Here is a 23,627-nt window from a genome sequence, read left to right as displayed (position 1 = left end):
ATGATTGGACAGCCATGGCCGCTCCTCGTGACACCATGCCATGCTCACTAACATCAGGAACATCCGTGTCACTATTTGCCTCTGAATCTCCAGTTTGTGCTCGTGCTCTCCGCTCCTCCTCTGCCATGGCTACAGTCTCAGCCTCTATATCTACTTGGTTGATCCAATCAGTGTCAGACTTGGAGGTTAAATTTTCCCTACTTCTCTCGACGCAGTTTCCCCCCATAATTTTTGACGGGGGTTTGGGGGCAGCGCCCCCAAGGTGGGGTCAAGGGGCATCGCGGGCCCAAGGTGGGGTCAAGGGGAATCTCCAGTTTGTGTAGTGAACAAAGACGAGACCATTCATTTTAAAATGTTTTTTATTTGTCATTTTACTTGAGCTACGCAGTAGTCGAGTTTGGGGCTCAAGACTCGCTGAGTTTGGCGAGTTTGAGCCAAACTTGCCAACTTGGCGAGTCTGGCGATTTTACTCTCTAGACTCGGACGAGTCCGAGTCCGAGCCCCTAGGACTCGCCGAGCATGACTTGTACTCGGACTCGCCGAGTCCGGGCGAGTTTGGGCAAGTCCCGTTTCTCTAATTTTACTGATCAATTTTGGAAAAGAGTGCATATTATCAATTTTTTCCAAAGTCAAGAAGGCGAGTTATTTTGACTCCATAGTGGACACCAAAAAAGTGCAAAATTCAATAAAGATAATATTTTTTGATGCAAATGGGGACTTAGGACAATGTGGTGCGATTTATGCCTAAATGTGGACGCCAATCATAGGGGCCCTCTTAGAATGAAATGCAAATGAGATTAAGGGGGAATTTGGCACCATTTACATTTGAATTTGAGATTCAAAAATCTATATATACGAGGTTAGGCGCCTCATTTTGATCATCTTGGAGAAATCATAACGTTATGCTGCCGGAATGGCGATTGAGTTTGAGCTTCGGAGTTGTGGCTTCCTAGCTTGCACAGTTTCGTACTTGAAATACAGTACCTAGCTGATTAGTGTGTTGTTGCAGAAGTTTTTGAGAGTGTTCTTTCAGTTTTCAGTGTGGAGTGTTTTCTGATTTTTTTAATGTTGCTGGTTCGAGTGTGCTGAAGGTGTTTTTTGCTCGTGGCTTCCGGTGTGCTTGACGTGTGGTTCTGGGTATGGGCTCCATCTCTTCGTATACCTTGGGTGATAAAGTTCACCATTTTGCGGATCTTGAAAAGCGGATTTGGATTCTATGTAGCAAGTCGAACTTCCCAGCAGGGCCGTCCCCTTTCCTTGGCTGCCTCGGGTTGCGCGCAGATTGTTTGTGGTGTTCACGGTGCAGGTTTGAGGTTCTATTTGTGTTGTCAATGCTATATCTCTCATTTGCTTTTGTTTTTGTGTGATTCGGAGTTGATTTGGAGAAGTTATGAGCATTTTGGGGTGTCTGTAGCTTGCTGGTCTGTGTGTTTTCTGTGCGTGTTATTGATTTTCAGAATTTCATAGTTGTGTGTTAGAACAACTTTTTGGTGTGAGTAGTCTAAGTTGGTTGGGAAGTGATTATCTATTATTGTATCATCGGTTGGACTTGTTATTAGCACTTGGTTCTTCATTCTATATGATTTGTAGTGCTGGTTAGTAGTACTAACAACAAAGTTTTGTTATTTCTTAGTCTCATTGCATAAGTGGAAGAGGTTGGCTATGCCGCCTATCTTTGGGGTAGTGGTATTTTCATGTATTGATAATCCATAATGTGCATTGTAAAGCTAGTTAGTAGTACTAACAACTATCTTTTGGATTATTGCTTGTAGTCCCACTGCATAAGTGGAAGAGGCTGGCTTAACTGCCTATTTTGAATATTGTAATATTGTCCTCTTACTGCACAAGCGGTCAAGTTGATTGTAATTTCATTTCCGTCCTCCTGCTGCACAAGCAATCAAGTTGATTGTACTTTCATTTCTAGTCCTCTCGCTGCATAAGTGGTAGAGTGGTTGTTCTTTAGTTTCTTGTATCATCCTAGGCTGGTTTACCGCCAAGCGATTCAATATTCTCCATATCCCGCTGAAAAGTGGAAGGGGCTGGCTTGCTGCTCAGATATTGTAAGCAGTTTTCAATTTGCATTTAACGATCCCCTATGCACTGTATGCTTTCACCCTCCCAGATTGGGCTCTTGGTGATCAAAAGGTGTTAGGGTTACTTTCCGCAAGATTTGAGATTTTAGTTCTAACCCTAACGGGTGTTTGTATTGCTTGCAAATCTGAAAAAACAATTGAGAAAAAATTAAGGGGAATATTACACACCATCATCTTGAGTTCATAAAATGGAAACTTGTATAAATTTTCGAGTTGTGTCATAAATACAAAATATTCCCTTTGCATGTTGCCAACTCATTTATTACAAAAATCTTTCCATTCCGGGGGCATAATAGATACTTTGGAAGATTTTCCTACCTTGAAAGAATTTTAACAATCTTATCCATTTCTGAAGGAATTCTATACGCCTAGAATTCTTGGAGAGAGAAAATTCTTTCTAGAGAGTTTTTTGTTCTTGAAGGAAATCTTTTGTGTTCTCGTGCATTCCTTGTCTTGGAGAAATATTTTTCTATTAATTGACCATTTTTCCATGTCTAAGGAATTTTTCCATGTCTCGTGAGTTCTGGAGAGAGAAAATTCCCACACAGCCAATTTTTAAATCTTTTGGATTTCTTCAACTTGGGTGCAATTCCACCTTGAGGAAGGAATTTTTTGATGAGGAAACTTCCTCCTTATCCTTGTTTTGGTGCCCTCCTCCTAGACTTGTTTGCAATTTGACTATGGTGGAAGAATTTTTAAAAATTTGAAATTCCTTCATGCATTGATTTCCACTCCCTATTGGACATATTTCAATTGAGTAGGAGGAATTTTGTTGAGGATGAGTTTTTCTTCCTAACCTTGATTTTGCGCCCATGTCCCTTCTTGAGTGCATTTTGCATGTGGAAGGAATTTTGAAAAAATGTGAAAATTCCTCCTTGTAGTGACTTTGGTACTCTAACCTTGCTAGAAGTGCATTTTGCATAAGGTGGAGGATTTTTGCTTAGGGAGGAAATTCCTCCATGTCTTCATTCTAGCGCCAACCTTCTTCCTTGATTGCCATTTTGGGATTGAAGAGAATTTCGAGGTGAAGGAAGAATCCTTCCATGTCTTTATTTAGATTTTCATGCCTTTGCCAATTTTGGAATGAGTTCTAGACTTAGCCATTTTTCTGCTCAACTTTCTGCTTTTTCAAGTTTCCAGATTTGGAACTTGGCTTTTTAGGAATGCTTTGCCATCAATGTCCTGCCAACTGCCTGAGATAAACCTGCCAAAAATAGACTTACTAAAAATAATTTCTTCCAAACATCAAATTAGGGCAAATCGGGATAGGGCGACACTTACTAAAAATAGACACTCCTAAAAATGGTAAGTTTGTTTAAATACAAAATAAGGCCAATCCGGAACGCAATGAAACTTATTAAAAATGGACTTACTAAAAATAGTAAGTGCTCAGAATTCACTCAAATTTCACTGGTAGTTTCCTTGAAGGGTATTTGACTTCATTGCTTCATTCAAATTTTTCAAAACCCTAAGCTACTGACCTCAAATCTAAGTCCGAAGGGCAAAAACCCAAAAATAGACAAAACAAGCTTTAGACTTAGCCAAATTTACTCAAAACACTTGCAAACTTGACCAAAACTTGCCAAAACATTTGCCTGGGGAGAGTGAGGAAACTGCTGCTAAAGGATCCAAAAGACCACAACCAAAAGACCAAGTGGACCAAAAATGTAGGGGGTTACCCATTTGGAATGGAGTGATGCGTGATTAGGTCACAACACTTCATAAATCATTGTTTTTGTTTTGACATTTTTATTATAGATTCAAAAAATTTGAGAATAGCAGCATATAGGATTTGACTTTTAGCTTTATTGTGCTTTTACATTCTATTTTAACGGTCAAATTTACCAGTCTTTTCTTGTATCTTAGTCTTCATTGAAACTCTCTTCAGACATTGCATGTTTATTTAACTGCTTAAATCCACCCTGGCCATTTACATAATGTTTCTGTAAAGCCCATGACATAATGTTTCTGTAAAGCCCATTGCATAATGTTTCTGTTTGAAGTAAAATGTATTTTATGAAGGTCGGGTCTATATAGAATCTAGATCTTGTTTTCTTGATGATATGGGTGATGCGGTTTACATAGAAGTACAGTGCAATCTATCAGCAGGTGGTGAAATTTCTACACTCTGATTATATACGAGCATTTTAAATATTAATGCTGCAGCTTCTTAGATACTTTCCAAAGAATCACAACAATACTTCTGGTGTATCTCCCTAACATAGGAAATCCAATCTATTTTTAATATTAATTTCATTTTCGCGTTTCTGTGATCTTGTAGTTTATTGTGTGAGAATGATTCAGTTGAAAATATTCCAAAATTCAGTCAATTTTTTATCATGTTTCTTGACCATATTAATGGATGAGATGAATAAATTTTGCCTTTGCAGTGCTGTATTCGGGACAGAGATCTGGCCGGCAGCTGAGTATGGCCGCACAATGTACACTATACGCCAACGAGTTGGGCCATTATATATGAAAATGCAGAAACGCTACGGTTAGTTTCCTGGACCTTTTGAAATTCACATATTGAAAACATTATTTTTATTTGTTTTTGAGATATGCTTACTAGCATTTTTTAATTTTTCCCGTTTTCATGATGCATACTTGTATTGAGAAGAACTGTTCAGAGGGTACCTTTTTCTGTTAAACATTCTAAATTTGTTTATAGACTTTAGGAGCTATCAGGTTCATTGTTTTGATCACATTCTGAATATTGTAAAGAGTCTGTGTGTGAGAAAGATATGTACAGGCAATGGCTTGATTAATTATCAAGTTTAGATCTGTAATATCTGCTCATCCTTACCTGTTTCTCCTATCACAGCTCTATAGACACCTTCCTTATCTCAAAATTTCAGGTGTCAGTGCAGAGAAGAAACTTATTTTAGTCCTTTGACTATTTGATTTGTTTTGTGCTATGCCAATCTGCTTACGAATGGATAATGGAAATAATGTAATTCAGACACCATGATAAAAGATGAGGTTCAAATGAAACATAAGAAATCTGGAGAGATGCAACAAAAATCACTAAAATCAATTGTTCTTGCCAAAAAATGAGGAAATTATCAAATGGGGAGAAAAATTTCAGAAAAGAGAACTTTCTCTTGCCAGGATCTGTTTGTTATCAAAGGGGAAGCAATACATTTATTGCAAGGAGACTTTCTTGATTACTGAGGACCAAGACGTTCTCTGGTGTACTATTTATTGCTTGAGATTGTCATTCACTTATTTTCCACAATATTGTTTATTATGATCATATTGCAGTGGTTGAGAAGTTCACTAGGTTCAAGAAGGTAAAATGTTTCCCAAGATTTGATTTTTAAGAAGGCTCAGGAAAAGATTGGAGACCGTACAAAATACAAAATTATGCTATGATTAGCTAATTTTCTTTGAGCAGATTCATTGGTTTTCATATCCCTTTTTATTGAATGTCACAAGGCATTTTTAGAAAGTTACAGACCTCTAATCTATTTTAATGTCCTACAAAATGTATCTTGATTACTTCATTTTCTTGTTGTTGCAAAATGATATTGATGCACGTGGTTTGGATATGTTGAGAAATATGACATAACCATTCCTTTATATGCAGAACTTTATTAAACGATTGTTTTTCTCCTTGTGGCGATTTTTGTTTATCAACTGATTTTTTCCTTTCTTTAAGTTGCTCTATGTGACCAGGAAAACTTGTAGATAGTGCTGTGGATGAAAAAGATATAATAAGAGCAGAGAGGAACTCAGGTGTTATCAGTGATAAAGTGAGGGAAATTCAAGTAAGTGATATGATTCTATTTATTGGTTTTCTCTGTACATTGAAAACAATATATTTACTAAGTTTCTCAAAATCATTAAGATGTTGGTGTTAAAAGGAGGAATATATTTTGGTTAATCTGGAATATTGCAGATATGCTATCTATGTATTGAATCAGTTAATTTCAAGGTGAAAAAAATGTAATGAGATAATATTTCACATTCTTTTCTGCCACTACATTTTAAGAACCTACTTATCTGAATACCAAGAATAAACGGAAAAATCTGTTATTCCTAATGAAATCAGAAGAAAGCAACTGGCATTATTTTTTATTTCCCTTATTTACTCAATAGCTGTACTGGGTAAGGGTAATGCAGAGAAAAGGAACTTATCTTGCATTAGTTGTGGGTCTAGAGAAATCCAGTCAAACTAGCTATTCAAACTCTTTGGAATTGTAAAAGGATGGTTAATTGTACAACAGACTCTGGTAATACTTTCTCTGAGTATATGAATTTCTCACCACCATAAGTATTCATCTAGGACAAGCTTCATGATGTCTTCAGTAGAGACATTTTAGCGAGAGAATTCTACACATTACTCTTCACACCTGTTTCTAACGGGAAAAAACCAATCCTTGGCAGAACCTTGGAAATCAATTACATGCAATCCACACCCCAGAAGTTTGTTATCCTCTATTGTTAATAATTTATAATGTTTTCTTTTATTTGAAAATACATTTCAACATGCAAATGTTTAAATTTGATATTATAATTAAGTTATGATTCTATTCCTAAATGGATAAATTCTTGCAGATGCAAAACTATATGCGGAAAATGGAGCTCAAGAGCAAAAGAGAGTCCGAACTTACAGAAGGACTAAAGTATTATAGGTAAGAAGATTGTCTTCTTAAAAATTTTCTTTTCACATACATAGAATTTTCTCATTGTTATTTCAATCTTTGCAGCTTTCAAGTGGATTGAAACACTTCCTAACAAAAACAACCTATATGTAAATTTTAAAAAGATAAATTCTGGGCACAAGGATTTGAGGCCATACTTTCTTGAGGTCACATGATTAATTGGCACAAGTGTTATTTTTTTGTGTTTCAAAATCCCACAAATGTGAAAATCATATCCAGTTAATTTGAATCAATTAATACAACAAAGTTAAAGTGTTAACAGTTTTCTAAGGAATTGACTTAATGCAATTCTGTTTGAATTCTTGGAGATATTCCCAGGACACATCAGTAGCATCTTACTTAAAGAACCATGGAATTGGCTTACGTATATAGTCTATTTTCAAATCCATAGCATAAGACAGTGCATGCAAAATCAGCGAAAAATGCTGATATTTAATTATGGTGTTGCCTTGCTGATTTTGAACTTGCAATCTTTAAGGACCTGATTTCAAGCCTTTACTTTTGTTTGGATGCTTGGAGTTTCTCTGTAGCAGCTTTCCATCATTTTGCCAGTTCAAAATAATTACTTAAGATAATATGATAATAAAAATGAAAAATTTGATTTTCTAAATGTAAATAGGAAATAGCCAAAATTCAAAAATCTGCATCCACCTAGCAATAGTGGGGCCCTGTCAGCACATCTGCATGAGAGTGATACTGTCAAGGTGAGAGAGGCAATTATCAAAAGCACTGGAGGTAAACCTAAGAGCCCGAGACCAAAGATAACAAAGAATCCAAATTCGATCCTAGAAGTGATAACATTATAAATGGCATTCAGGATTGTTTTTCTTTAAATTTTTCTATTATCAGTTTTGAGTAATACTGTCTCTTGGTGGATCTGATAGTTTTAGACAGAATTTATAGGGTTCCTGGGCAACATGTCCAGCATGAGCCGTAAGACACTCTTCTTGTTTAATGCACATTAATACTCACGAATCAACCCCATTAATTACATGACAGGAAGTGAAAAATTAATTCTAATTCAATTAGAAAAGGCATGAAGGAAAAAGGGATTTGGACAAAGATTGTACTCTTCATATTGACATAGGTTCCTCTGACATCAGCTAGTTGACTAGATTATTAACTTTTTCTGCTAAATTGCCATTTGACTAGAACTGCATGTAGAAGTGAATCTCAAATGCACTTTATGAAGAAGTAAGTGGCAAAAGATGATGAAACTGAATGAAGATTATGATAATGTATTCCTTATCAAAATCAATGTGAATACCATGATGGTTAATATTTTTTTTGAATCTAGATTTTCAAGGAACTTGGTTGTCAAAAGTTTAAATTTGAAAGCTTGGGCTTAATGTATGGACAACAACAACTATATACGTTGATTTGGTTGCATAAGGATATTAAATTGCAAGTCAGTAGCCATTACAAGTTCAAGTTTACTGTAGCTGCCTACTATATTGATTAAATAGAATGTGAAGTGGTGGTGCAGTGCTAGATGTGTTAGAGGTGGTGTCTGGGTACCAGTGTGTTTGAGAAATGGATAGAAATTTTCTAGAAGAGAAGATAAATACCACTTGATAAAGGAACGCTCAACATTCCACATCAATGCACACAAAGAGTAGGAATAGTTTTCTCTTGGGACCACCAATCAAGCAAAATGTTTGTCTTGTGATCTTGAAATCTAGTCAAGAAGAAGGACAAATTGAAGTAGAAAGTTCTAGTGCAGGTTGTGCAAGGGAGCAATTAGATTGGCTGATTCACAAATCCCAAACGTATTTCAAGAACCAAGGGATTTTCTTCCAAAAAGAGAGTTGCTTCCAAAAGAGAGGTGAATTCATGAGATTGAATTGCTTCCAAATCTCCATTGCCCAACATTGGATTGTACCCCAATTCTTATGTAAACTGACTTAGTGAAGCAATTAGAATGGTCCTATTTCAACCTTTACTACCACCTTCAATTGAGCTAGAAATCATGAAATAGAAATGAAATAAAACAAGAGATTTCACCATTGTTTTTGTTGTACTTCAAAGTAGTTGTGCTCAGAGGTTGTTGGAATGTGGTTGCTCATTTCGACCACATAAGTATGTCTATGAAAATGTCTTAGGAAGGTTAAATTTATAGAATTCAAGTTGGAGAGATCAACTATTGAGATTGGATGTGTTTTTTAGGCACATGCGAACACAGAATAAAATACCCAAAAGTATCTTATCCTCTCTTGAACAAAGTTACTCAAATGCTGAAGATTGGCTTAAGGATCACTTGAGACAACTCCAAGGTTCATAAATGTTGGGTCACGACGTGTGGATAAGCTCATTGGTTTGATGTGATTATGCTGGAATCACAAGGGGACTTACATTGAATTGTTGAATGCTTGAATTGCTTGAATTTGATCATCTGATGTTGCAATCTTGTGATGCTTTTCTATCTTAAACTAGCCTGAGTTGTAAAAAAAGGCAAAAGATAAAGGGTTGGAAGAGTCTATTCTAGGACCTAGAATGCAAGAAAATGGATGAATGATTAGATGGAATCCTACCGGGTGAGGTCTTACCATCAACTTGAACAATTTGACACAAGCTCAATGCAATCTTCTAAGGACATTTCAATGATGTTTAAATCATTATCGTCAAACATTGATCACCAATCAAGTTATTGCATAAACAATGGATGCATAGCAATTTGAAGTTAAGCTCATATCATTCCAGTTGACCACGCAAGGTGCACTTACAATCAGCAAGAGGCTAGTGGTATGGACTAAACGGATTCCACACAAATGCATTCAACAGATTCCTCCATTCAATCTAATCAACATGAAAGCAAGTTGAGAAGTGTTAGGGGTCAATAACACATGTTAGTTTGTAGTTGGGATGGGTGTTTATGTTTATGTTTATGTTGGAGTCGCCGAGAGGTTCCCATGGGGTAGTTGGTAGTTAGTGACGGTTGGCAACTTGGCCAACCGTCGAGTCTATATATGATTCAGATGGAACCTCGGCAAGGATGGTATTGTACTGGCATATTCTTGAGAATTCAATAAAGATATCATTCTTCTGGTATAGCTGTTTGTTGTTGTTACTTATGCTTTGATATATGAATGTTCTATTACATGAATAGTTGGTACGTGTGGGAAATCCTTGTTTTATCCATGAGTTTACCAACCTCACATTAAGGACTAAACATTTTGGCGCCATTGCCTGAACGAACCTGAAGATAACTACGGCTGCAGGCGGAAGGAATTAATGGGCCGGCTATTCAACCAACAATTAATTGTCGTGGGCAGCAACACGCACGAAGAAAGTACCACGGAAGAGGTACGAGAGGATCAGTTGACGGCAGACTTGGTAGAGTTGTGGGACGTGTTGGTCACGCAGCACGTGCAGAGGGAGGCTCAAGAGAGAGCCGTCTCTGAAGGCACTATACGTGGTGAACTCACCGTCAACACTTCCGTCTTTGACCTGCTCGGAAGTATTCCAAGGTTACTCACTAGAAATCTGATTGCACTTCAAGACCGAAGGGAGGAAACTGCACAGGAACTCCGTCGGCAACAAGTACTCCAAAGGTATGAAGAGTGCAACCGTAGGGAGGAAGAGGAGAGGGAGACAAGCCGACGTCGTACCTCTGGCACTTAATGCCCCTACGGCCAAACAAAGACAAACGTACCACTGCCACCGAAGGAGTAGACGAGGGAATTGCACAGAGATCTCTCCGTATAAAAGAACAGGCCGAGTAGAGACGACGACTAAGGGAGGTTGCTGACTTGAAGATACCTGAGAAACATAGCAAAAGTCGGAGTGCGAGTCAGAGTCATAGTCAGGAGAGACAAAGGCCGTGTACGTGGAAGGAGTTGGCAGAGGTCGCTAGGAACCTGCCACTTCTAGATGTAGTGGAGGAAGATCTCGTCGACCAGGCCCCACACTCGACGTCAAGTGAAGAAGACTCTGGAGCCGAGTTGTAGAGTAACCCGTCAGAGTATTTTGAACGAGAGGAGGTGGTATGGGACTTGCACGCAGAGGTCGCCAATATTTTTGAAGCAACATTATCCGGCATCAGGAATTTGTCCTTTTCAGAGGAAACCAAAATAGGAGGGTCAGATCCAGAAACCCCGAGAAGGAGGGACTATACGAGCGAGGGTGACCAAAGCCTTGCGAACAGGGGTCCAACCAGGTCGAGAACGTATGGTACGTTCCAGACACATAATACCTTCCGGGCATATAGTAACTTCCTAGCACTACATAAAACCCTCCAGACAAAAACAATGGCACACATCCCGGAGAAACAAAAGCTTCCAAAATTCATGGGCAACGGGTCAGAGGATCCCGTACGACATTGTAAGACATGCATGACCATTTGGGAGGCAAATGGCCAGGACGACCAAGATTACTGGTTGAAGGCATTTCCAACCACTTTGCAAGGAATAGCAATTGATTGGTATACAGACCTGGATGCCCAGTATAAAATGTCTTGGAACAATCTGAAGAAGGCTTTCCAAAAGGAGTTCAAACTTCTACGGGATGACAATGATTTTGTGGCCGAGATTTACAATACCAAGCAGGGAAAAAGTGAAAGTGTGCAGGCATATAATAGAAGGCTGAGGGAACTGCTCAACAAGATGGAGAACCAGCTGGTTGATGGCCTCAAGAAGAGATGGTTTGTTGAAGGACTGGTACCGTCTCTCAGGCGGAAGATGAAGGTGGTCCCTCCGCCCTCATATGACGAAGCATACAACTGTGCAATGGATATTGAAAGTGAAAATAAGACATCCCGAGGGAAACGCCAGGTGAGCGATGGTGACAGTACGGATGAAGACATCGATGGGGAGTCCAAAACTGTGCAAGCACTCCGAAGGGATATGATGAGGATGATGAAAGAACTAAAGGTTGACAAAGAAAGTGGCAAGGAAGGAAAGGAACTATGGTGCACCGACTGCAAGACAGAAGGGCACACTAAGGGGAGTTGCCCTCGAAAAGCCTTCTGTGACATCTGCCAAGTAATGGGACATTCCATTAAGGAATGCCCGTACAACTTGAAAGCACGAAGAACACAAGTGCTCTATGCCCAACCTAACCAAGTCACACCGCCAGCGACACCTCCGAAGTCAGCAGCAAACTCTGATGCCTCTCTTGGAGGGTACTGTTTTCATTTTATGACACCCTCGGTCCATCAGTGAGAACCGATCAGAGATATGTTCTGTGGACCAGCGTTGCCCAGTTGATCAAGGAGAAAAGTAGTGAAATCATGGTTTGAAGTGCTGTCTTGTCGGAAGTTCCTTGGCCCTCTCTTTCTCTAGCCCGGAACTTCTGACCCCCAAGGTTTCGAGTTTCTTCGCCTTAGCTTCTTTCTTTCCTGCTTCGGAACTCCAAGTTTCTGAAGTTCCCTTCCTTCCCTTAGCTTTTCTTCTGTTCGCTACCCTCGGAACTTCAGGTTCCGAAGTTCCTTAGTCTTCACCCCCGGAACTCCGGAATCCCCAGGTTCCGTAGTTCCTTGTCCAACTACGGAGACCTTGGTCCCCGAAGTTCCCCAACTACGGAGACCTTGGTCCCCGAAGCTCCCCAACTACGGAGACCAATCTCCGAAGTTCCCCAAGTTTCTAAGTCTTCTACCTCGGAACTCCGGAACCCCCAGGTTCCAAAGTTTCTTAGTCTTCAACCCTCGGAACTTCGGAACCTCTTCCTTAGTCTTCAACCTCGGAACTCTGGAACCCCCAGGTTCGGAAGTTCCTTGTCCAACTATAGAGACCCCGGTCCCCCAAGTTCCCCAACTATGGAGAACTCGGTCTTCGAAGTTCTCCAACTACAAAGACCCCGGTCCCCGAAGTTTCCCAACTACGGAGACCTCGTTCTCCGAAGTTCCCCAAGTTCCTAAGTCTTCTACCCCGGAACTCCGGAACCCCCAGGTTCCGAAGTTCCTTAGTCTTCAACCCCGGAACTCCGGAACCCCCAGGTTCTGAAGTTCTTTGTCCAACTACGGAGACCCCGGTCTCCGAAGTTCTCCAACTACGGAGACTCCGGTCTCCGAAGTTCTCCAACTATGATGACCCCGGTCTCTGAAGTTTTCCAAACTACTGCTGACTTGCAACACTTCTGGATGGCGTGATCGACACTCAAGGCTTTAAATGCTCCGACAGTTTGGTGACTTATGCACTTTTTTTGTGGAGCCACAGGGGTGCATTTAATGTTTTTGGCAGGATTTCCATCAAGGGAGGTACGGGGCCATGCTTGGTGACTTATGTCATGCCTGACTTTGGAAGATCAGTCAATCTATCCTCCTGAGAATTGCCTTTGGAGGTATGGCTAGGTTGCTTGCATGTACAAGTCAGGTGCATGCACTTCCCTGCACTTGCAGACTGACATGCAGGGGTCATGATCACCATTGTAACCCATTTTTCTATATAAGGCTGTTAAGCCTCATTGTAAAGGTCTCTCCGTGTTGCTTGGAGTTTTCTTATGCTCTCCCCTTCTCTTGAAGACTTGTAATCTTTGCATTTCTGCAACTGTAAGATTGGCGTTTGGCCTTATGATTAATTGAAGAACACTATTCTTGCCTCCTTTCAACCTATATATGTTGTGTATGCTTTCTTACCTTCTTCATTGGTGTATGTTTTGGCTCTTTCTCTTCATATATTCTGTGTTAACTGGTTTTCTGAGTGTCACTTGTGGGAATTCTTCTCCCCTCTTGGCATTCAGTGGATTCGAACCTTCATCTATGCATTGGGGTTACTCATACAACTGAAAGTTGTGCTTCTTCAGGGTGTTTCAGTTCATTACTTGTGTCATTTCGGTAGGGAGAGGAACTATCTCTTCTTGGTGCATCACCTCCCTTTGTTTTCAAGCAATTTCTCTCTTCTCTTTTCCTCTGCAAGTTGTTAGGGTAGGCTTAGGAATTAGCTTTGAAGTGTTGAGTTGGTTCAACACCTGCACCTAGATAGAAAAGGAAGCCAGCCTTCTCCGGAGATTCAACCCCCTCGTGCAAGGTCCCACACTTCAGGGTTGTTTCCATGTTTCACAAGGTTGCTGAGTTGATAGCTCAGCAAGGGTGCAAGCTTTTGTGATAACAGGTACCAAAACAACCGGCGAGGTAACAACAAGCTCAATAATAACATGTTGAGTAGTAGAATTCAATATGACGCAAAGGGACGACCCATGATTCAATGCCGGAAATGCAACGAATGGGGTCACTTTGTGCATGAATGTCAAAATGGAGATGACGCAAGAAGTTTGTTGTGCAAATGGTGCGGTCCAGGGAATCATGATGACACAGAGTGTCCAAAGCATAAAGGGGTGAATATGCTGGAGGTAGAAGAACCAGAGGAAGGTGTACTGACAATCACAAGATTGAAAAACAAGAAAGCCATGTATCTTGACCCTCACATGGAGAAGGAAAGACTCCAGGAAGCCAAGGTAGATATTGAGCGGGCGATGGCAGAAGAACGGAGGGCCTCGCACCCGGCTGCCGGTACCCCACTCCGGTCAGTAACGGAAAAAACTATCATTAAGCAGATGTTACAGACCACTATACCCGTACGGGTATCCGACATTCTACAGACCATGCCATAGTTGTGGATGGCCCTGACAAATGGAGCTGGTAAAATCACCGTCGGCCAGGAACACTGAACGATGACAAAACCACACAGTACGACTCCGGTGAAGGAACCTAGTATGGATGCCATGGACCCCATGCTGCTCACGGTAAGCATTGGACAAAAACCTGCTGTGGTGGAGATGGACATAATGGGACAAAAGCTCACAAACACCATTGTGGATGGTGGGTCCGGAATCAACGTGCTACCGAAAGAAACTTGGAGAGGTTTTGGCAAGCCTACTCTCTAGCCACCAACATTCCATCTCGTTAGTGCGGATCAACACGACATCAAACCCCTCAGGACTCTCATGGCACAAAAGGTGGCGATCGGGACACAACAATTCCTTCTGGACTTCGTAGTCATCCCACTGGAAAGAAAAGCGTATGACACCCTCCTGGGAAGGGGATGGCTGATCAAGGCTAGAGCCAATCATAATTGGAAGAAGAATACACTCTCAATCGAGAGTGAAGGTCATAAGTATGTGATTGACCTGAGGAATCAGTCAATCAGTAAAGAGCTCGCGTCATCTGACTCCGACTCAGATGACTCAAATAGATGGGAGTGGCGTTCCGAAGGAGACAGAGGAGGGAAGGAACCCAATGAAGGAGGAGTGCTGGAACTGGATGGATGCTCTGAAGATGGAACTAGTTTGCTGGCTAGACTCTTCCATTGGCAGATGGAGGACTACGAGGTCTTCCACCCGGAGTGCCACATGCTGCAAATATGCGAGATTGGGGAATCAAGTGGCGGTATGGAAGAGCAGTCATTTCCCTCGGAGTACGGTAGGTACTAGGAGGGAATGGCATGGGTGGATGACACACCAGCCCACCAGTTTGAATGAGACAAACCCATCAAGTACGAGGATAGGGATGTGAAAAAAATCAATCTAGGCAAGGACGAGGACCCGCAGGTGATACTCGTAGGGGATGATTGGAACCCCGTACTGAAGGCGGCGACTTTCAGGATATTTCTGGAATACAAGGATGTCTTTGCTTGGACCTACAAGGACTTGAAGGGGGTACCACCAGAATCGTGCATACATCGCATATCCCTCGTACTAGGAGCCCAACCCGTACGGAGGAGACTGTACAGGATGAACAAAAACTACGCAGCCAAGGTGAATGAGGAAATCAACAAAATGTTGGAGGCTGGGATCATATTCAAAGTGGAAACATTTAAAAAGTGTTGTCAAATAAAAGAATTAAAACAATTGATAAGAGACAGGATATTAAAAATAAGAAGAAAAGAGCATATGGAGGAGATAAAAAGGTGAGGGTTGGCGAGTATTAAAAAATTAAAGTGCAAGGCAAAAGTAAGGGAAATAAGTAAGGAAAGAATACAATTAATAAAGAGGCAATTGTTTTATAAATTATTAATGAAATATTTAAGCCTAACTCTAACCCTGAAAAGACAAAATGATTATTTAAAACCCCCTAGAGCTTATTTGTACACAGCACATAGGCAGAATCGGGACAGAGAAAGAGCTTGTCGAAGAAAAAATTGCAGAGAAAAAAGCAGGTGCCAAGTAGGGTCGTACAGGTCCGTACACATCACGCGAGAGCAAGCACAAACCGTACAGACGACGGAGGCAGAAGGAATTCGCAAGCTGAAGCCAGAAAAGCCATACGGCCTTGACAGACCGTACGACGTACGACCTGAGGAAGGAAGAGTGAGGAGCCTGTACGATGGTGATAGCTTGTACGTCTACGGCCAGGCAAGACAGGGAAAAGGCACTACGGCGTATGGTCTGTAGACAGGGGGTATGTTGATCACCTGTACGGTGTACGACAGTTGAGGGAGTGCCTGAGTTATCCGTACGACGTACGATCGACAAAGAAGGGAGTCTGGCATAGCCCGTATGGTGTATGGCTTGTGAGGGGAGGAATCCGTACACGAAAGAGAGGAATACCGTACGACGAAACATTACACCCATAGGAAACTAAGTCGTACGATCTTGTATAGTTACCAGTGGATAAAGGAGAAAGATTGTACGTTCAAAAAATGAACATACCGTACGTGCAGGATCCGTACAATCCCCTCCTTCGCGATGTCCGTACACGTAGGGAGCAGTTGTATAAAATGTTTAAGGGTATCTGTGCAGAGATTCCTGCCATCCGCGTGGAGCTGAGTGAAGAGTTGGCGCAGATTGAAGAGGTCGTACGACCAGGGAACGAAAGTGCATGAGTTAATTCGTACGGTGCAGAGGCAACAATTGTTCCAATGGTCCGTACCAATTGGCAGGTCACACTTGCAGACCGTTATAATAACGGTCAAGGACGAGACAAAGACAGGACAATAAGGCAAAGCAGTTGCAGTGCAACCATGACAACTACAGATCCAGCCAGCGGCAGCGAGAAGGCCAAAATCAGGCCAAAAGTGCAGAAGGATCCAGAGGGAATCATGACGGAGAATGTAGCCTTTGAGAGTGTGATTGGCAGCGAATGCCGTACTTGGTGGGAGGAAACTTCCCCCGACCATGTGATAAAGGACTCCCTCAAAAAAGCTCAGGTAGACCATGCCATCCAGATGTCGACATTCAACATTAAGGATTTTGAGCCGGTGCTATGGACTATGGTATCCGGATACAACCTCCAGGAAAGGGCTTCCATCATTCAATTCCAGGGCTGCATGGTACGAGTTTCATTCAAACCGGAAGATTTCAGGAGGGTATTGGGTATACGCGAGAAGGGAGCATTTGCAGCGAAACCGGCCAAGAAGCTCACCAAGGAAAAGAAGAAGTGGCTGTTGGATTTGGTATGCAAAGATGACCTCATAGAAGAGCAATGGAAAAGCGCCTGGTCTGACAGTAGGGGGTTGAAGCATGCATTTATCGCACCAGGAGAATGGAGAATGTTGATGGACTTGGTAAAAAGTCGCCTCACAGGAGCCAGCCGGGCATTCGACATAGCCGTTTGGATGATAGGGTTAATGAATGGGATTAAGTGTGGCAAAGTGTACAACTGGGGGCAACTTTTGGTGAAAAGAATTCATGATTTTCTCAAGCTGGAACACAAGACATTTTACATGTGCCACCATGCCATCAGCCTATTCTTGGATGCCGTACGTCTACAAGTACCGCCAGAAATGTGGGGGCCTTTCGAACCGTGCGGAAGGGTGGAACCTAATAAGTCGACCATGTACTATTATGCCCATCTGGACATACTTGGTGACATCGTGCAACCGGCAAATAGGAGGAGGAAGTTGGACGTATCTGTAGAGGTTGAAGATGACAACAGTACCGAAGATTCTGAGGAAGAGGCCGAAGAGACTGAGGAGTAGGAGAGTGGCGATGAGGGGTTCCGTATGGCACCACACACAACAAGAGATGATGAAGGGGAAGCGGAATCCCAGCAACAGGAAGAGGAGGAAGAGGAAGAGCAGTATGGAGGGCTATAGGCATAGTGGAAGAGCACGCGGGTGAAATTTACACCCTCAAAATTATCTTCAGCACACTTGGTACCACAGGAAGCACTTAAAGTAGCCAGTCCGGTCGGAGACGTACGACTAGTAGGGGTGTTGTTCCGAAAAATCAATGAAGGAGAACCACTAGCACAACGGCGGGTGTCAATGTCGTAGATAAGTTTAGCTGTACTTGAGTCGCAAGTTGTAGCAGCTGCGGATCGTACCAGTATGGCAGACCAGACGGTGGCAGAGGAGGCCGTATAGCATAGTCCGAATAAAATAGCTCAGGAGACGGTTGTACCAGGGGAAGAAGAGGTAGTTGTACAGGGAATTGGTACTAGTATGACAGGTTCAGGTACTGGCACAACATGTACTAGTACGGTATCAACAGGTACTAGTACGATGAGTACTCGTACAATACCAACAGGTACTAGTACGATGAGTACTAGTACAGTACCAACAGGTACTAGTACGGTACCAATAGGTACTAGTACGGTATCAACATGTACTAGTACGACAGATACTAGTACAGTACCAGTAGAGAAAGATGAGTCAGGGGATGTACCGATGATGGGAGATGGTCTGGAGGAGTTGGCAGTACTGGAGACACTGACGGATGAGGATATAGATGCATCGTTGGACGGGTGGTTGGGGCAGTTTGCACTCACACCTCAGCCTCCCCCCTCGCCTTCACTACACGCCATGGCCGTTGGACCAAACCAGACACAGAACAAGACCACCCCTATCATAGATCAGGATGAGAGGAAGTCTGCTGAGGAGCATAATAGAGCAACAGGAAGTGGTGGACAGAGCCCGAGGATCCTCAATGTTGGGGAAAGCAGGCTGAAAGGAATACTGGCAGGACTTCACCTCACTCCACCAGATCCTAGCGATCCAACAAGCTCGCTCCAACGGTTCTTTGGGGAGCTATAGGGGATTTCAGATGTAGCACGTGGAATGGCACAGTTGACTGGGCAGATGGAGGACGACAACTCCGCCGACGCTGAGAAACTGCGCCACTTCATGACTTCTGGGTGTGCAGATGAGTTTGTGCGCCACTTCGAGCAGCAGGGGTGGCGAGACAGTAGTACATTGGAGATGGTACAGGAATGGAAGCGCATGCGACTAGTGGAAGGAGTGGGCACCTTGGGCGCCACCTTGCGTAGTATGGAAGGATCCTTCCGAGATGTGTACCTGCAGATGTGACAAAATCAGATAGAGCAGTAGGCTCAGCGGCTGTATGTGGCAAAACTGGAGAAGGAAGGGGAGAAGCGTGCGCAGCTAGCCGCAGTAGAGAAGAACCTAAGGGCTGAGCTAGAAACGAAGGTGACTACTTATGCGGCCCGTTGCAGCATGTAGAAGAAGGAGGTGCAAGTACTAGTAGCAAAAGTGGCCGAGCTTACCTTATAGGTGGAGCAAAAAGACAAAACTGTTGGAGGCCGCACACATGGTGAAGAAGGCACAGGAACGACAGTTGATGGTAGAGAAGAACCTCAGACTCCACATAGGGCAACAACCTTCTTCTTCGACCACTACAGGGATGCCTCCTCCCCCTTCTCAATCCTAGTCTTTTGTTTTGTATTCCAGCTCCTATTGTATTAGTCATCTGGAAGACGACTACTTTTTGGGGGGGCTGATGTTAGGGGTCAATAACACATGTTAGTTTGCAGTTGGGATGGGTGTTTATGTTTATGTTTATGTTGGAGTCACCGAGAGGTTCCGATGGGGTAGTTGGTAGTTAGTGACGGTTGGCAACTTGGCCAACCATCGAGTCTATATATGATTCGGATGGAACCTCGGTAAGGATGGTATTGTACTGGCATATTCTTGAAAATTCAATAAAGATATCATTCTTCTGGTATAGTTGTTTGTTATTGTTACTTATGCTTTGATATATGAATGTTCTGTTACATGAATAGTTGGTACGTGTGGGAAATCCTTGTTTTATCCATGAGTTTACCAACCTCACATTAAGGACTAAACAAGAAGTAAAGACCATGCAAGTTGTTGAAGTAACAAATCAAGTTCACCATAACTTCAATGAAATTAATTGTTCTTTACAATAAGGCTTTGACAATAATCTTTGCCTTCTCCTAATCTAACTTCTATTCTAATTGCTGTTCCATTCTTCTCTATTTCTCTGCTACTAACTATTAACTACTCACTATTAGCTAACTATTAAGCTTTACAAATGAGAGATTTGAGCCTTTTATAGCGCTCTCAATCCAATTCAATGGCTCAAATCAATTTGATCAATGGCCAAGATTTTACAATGAAAACCCTAATTAGGGTTTGTTACAACAAACTCTATTTTGGCCAATGAAATGATTGCAATACTTTGTTGAATCAAGACATGCTGATGTGGATCTTCTCTGATTGGCAGGTGGTGACTGGGATACCACCTCAATTCGCTTGTAGACTTGGAAGATTTGATACTCAACATTACAAGCTTGCTCGAAGTAGTGGTGATGGGGAACATTGAGGTAGCTAAGTCCTTCCTTTATCCTCGCTTGCTTGCCTTGGGATGATTGTATAACTTCTCCTTCGTGCTCCTTTGATCTCTTCATGTCTCCATGGTGCAGTGAGGATTGAGATTCCTCTTGGGCATGAAGTTTCCCCCTTTGCATGGTGGTGTAGGTCTTACAATCTTTCTCTTTTTGCTTTGCGATCACCATCCTCTCCCATCTACAAAACAAACAAACATGATATCAAATACACATAATATATAACCTTGATAGTTCTTCTAACTTGATATGTTCTTTGATTTTATGTGTTTTGTAGGTTTGATAAGAGGATTTAGAGAAAATCCACTCTCATGAAGGAGCATTTGAAATTGTTTTTTGCTCCTAGAGAGGTTCGCTCCAACCTTGATGCTCATGAAGTTCGCCCTGACCTTGCTTCACATGAAGTGATCTTTGAATTTTCACCTTTCATCTTCTTAACTCAAAATGACTCTTTCCAAACATCAAATCAGCTCAAGGTAGTGGTCTTGTAATCAATCTTGCAAATTTGCCTTCAATTAGGAACACATGGAGTAGAGTTTACTCCACAATTTTTACACTTGAAATTCTCTCTTGAAGCTTAGAACATGAAGTTCGCTCCCCTCTGTCCAATCATGAAGTTCACTCTTGTATGCTAGAAGGTGAAGTTCACTCCCCTCCTTGAATTTTTGAAGTTCGCTCCTATCTCTCAATTTGTGAAGTTCGCTCTAATGGGCTTGAACATGAAGTTTGCTTTCAACTGAAGATTAGATCGACTCAAGGTAAATACTCTTATATCACCTCTTGGGCAAATGAAGGACATTCACTCTCATTTAGGAATACATGAAGTTCGCTCCACAAGGTGAGCACATGAAGTTCTCTCCCCTTCCTCTATTCATGAAGCTCGCTCCCTTCTAACTGAACATGAAGTTCGCTCCCCTCACTCAGTTCATGAAGTTACCTTCTATCTGAACATGAAGTTCGCTCTTATGTGCTTGAAGGTGAAGTTTGCTCTTGCATCTTAAATCTTGAAGTTCGCTCATCTCCTTCAAAACATGAAGTTCGCTCATCTCCTTCAAAACATGAAGTTCACTCATCTCCTTCAAATCATGAAGTTCGCTCATCTGGGCTTGAAGGTGAAGTTTGCTCTTGTGCTTTGATTCTTGAAGTTTGCTCATCTCCTTCAAAACATGAAGTTCGCTCATCTCCTTCAAAACATGAAGTTTGCTCATCTCCTTCAACTTTGATTTATCGTGCAATATTCATCATGTAGTCTTAGGATGAATCTTCGCTCTGTAGGAGAGGCACAAGAAGTTCGCTCCTCAAGGGGTGCACTTGAAGTGAAGTTCACTCCTCAAGAGGAGCACTTGAAGTGACCTAACTAGCAATCCTTCTTCACTCATGATTGACTCTCATGATATCTAGACTTTACAAACTCACTCATTTCACACTTCACACAAGGCTATCCACCTGACTCTTGGCTTCTCGATCATCAATACCTCTTCAATGCAAAGGCTAATAGTTAAGGACTCTAACACTATCCTAGAAAGCAGGAAAAAAGTGGGGGTCCCCATTTGCAATGGGGCAATGTGTGAATACCTAACAACAGGATGGAAATCAATGGTGGAGATTGAGTTGGTTGGGCAGTTGTTGGATGGTGGTTATGAAATGGAAGGTGGAGAGTAAAAGAAATTTTATAATTCTTTTTATTCATTTTAGGTGGTTGAGTGTGTTGATGTGTTTTTTAGGACACCTCCAACTTGAATAAAATACTAAGTATTCTACCGTCTCTTGAACAAAGAAACCTCGTATACTGATTGATGTGACCAAATGAGACAAATCGAAGGCTTACAATGGGAACAATCGACTTTGATGCTGGATAGACTCAGTGTGTTTGATGTGATCTTGCTGGTTATCACAAAGGGACTTACGCTAATGAACATGGTTGGAATGTGGAAACTGAATGACTTAGAAAAATAAAAGGCAAAAGGGAAACGGTTTAGAGAGCTGTAGTCTATTCCTAAGAACAATGATGATAAAGGATGATGCTTTGAAACATGCCACTAGACTTTTGAAACTCCTATTTGATATGCGCTTCTTGACTTGACACATTTAAATCTTTCCTAAGGTATGTTTGAACACTTTCCTAAAATGCGGACTTGCTTTATATTGGTTCGTATCTAAACACTATAATTCTTGCAATTTGCAAGACCTTAACAAGGCATGTGCTTAGCCTCTTTGGCACACTTTCCTCATTTTTGAGTGCTTGAATTTGTGCTTTGCTTTGATCTTAACCTTAGAAAATGCCTCCATTGAATTCCCTTTATCAAAACATGTTACCAAGTGCATGCTCCTAAGTACGGTGATTGGGAATGATTTGAAATCTCAATGCCTTTTCAAGATGTATGTTACTTATCTTGGTTGATCCTATAAATAGCTAGAAAACAAGATATTGTAGTATACGCTAGAATTGACCATGATTTTCTGAGAAAACAATGGACTTTAGTTTTAAATCTCGACACATTATTAAAGTTTTGTATGGGTACAACACTAATGCTACATGCTAATTCCTGAAATGGCTTGTATTTGTCATTGTAACCTATGCATAGAACATATTCTTTCATACGCATCTAATAAATATAGAATCTAAATTGATCACAATATTTCTCATTATGCCAAAATCATATTTTTGAAGTCTATTTGATCGATCACATACTTTGTGAAAAATATTATTTGTCAGTACAAGAGGTGCTACTAAAGTGTGATAAGTCCCTTGGTTATATTCCATAAGTAATAGATAATCTTAAACTAGTAAATTATCCTTTATGGTATGTTTAAGTGCAGCTGTTAGAATACAATAATTCTTGATTTGTACTTTTGGCTAAACATTGCAAAGGTCCAAAAAATAATCTCATTTTTCCAGGTGCTGACAATGTCATAACAAACCCACCTGATGATCCTTTTGTTACTTGCATAACGTGCACTTCCATTATTAATATTTTGAATATATAGTTTGTTGCATTTTTTTTCTTAAAGAATACTGCATAGAATGCCAAATTTCATCCATTCCATCATCTGATTGCTAGATCACATTTGGCTCAAATAACTTGGTATGCTAAACTTGAACAAAAGTGTATGTGTTGTACTATCTGGGTAGTTATACTATGGAATGCGTTATGTTCCTGCCATTTTGAATCTTAACAACTCTGGTTGAAGTGTTTTTGGTGAAATATTATAAGAAAATATTACTGTCATAGTGATTGCAAAAACATTCATCCTGAAAGACAGTAATCTTAGCTTCATTTTTTTGGTTTAAATTAGAGGATACAGATAGCACGCAACTTCAGCATGTCTTTCATTGTTTTCTTAGTTGAAGATTTTGTATAGTTTTAAGTTTTGTTTTGGTGTTTGGCC

General features: G+C 41.2%; 1 protein-coding gene across 1 annotated transcript in view; it reads left to right on the top strand.

The window, feature by feature from the left end:
- The window catches only part of LOC131078619 (protein MET1, chloroplastic), a 201,854-nt gene that overhangs the window by 71,659 nt on the left and 106,568 nt on the right, over positions 1-23,627 (top strand). Inside the window, exons 2-4 of the mRNA XM_058016367.2 lie at positions 4,484-4,590; positions 5,772-5,863; positions 6,654-6,730. Coding sequence (XP_057872350.2) covers positions 4,484-4,590; positions 5,772-5,863; positions 6,654-6,730 — 276 coding nt within the window. The remainder of the gene's footprint in view (positions 1-4,483; positions 4,591-5,771; positions 5,864-6,653; positions 6,731-23,627) is intronic.

This window comes from Cryptomeria japonica, chromosome 3 (genome assembly GCF_030272615.1).
Source record: "Cryptomeria japonica chromosome 3, Sugi_1.0, whole genome shotgun sequence".
In the NCBI taxonomy this organism is placed as follows: domain Eukaryota; kingdom Viridiplantae; phylum Streptophyta; class Pinopsida; order Cupressales; family Cupressaceae; genus Cryptomeria; species Cryptomeria japonica.
The sequence above is the reverse complement of the archived record's forward strand: the minus strand, read 5'-3'. Positions and strand labels throughout refer to the sequence as shown.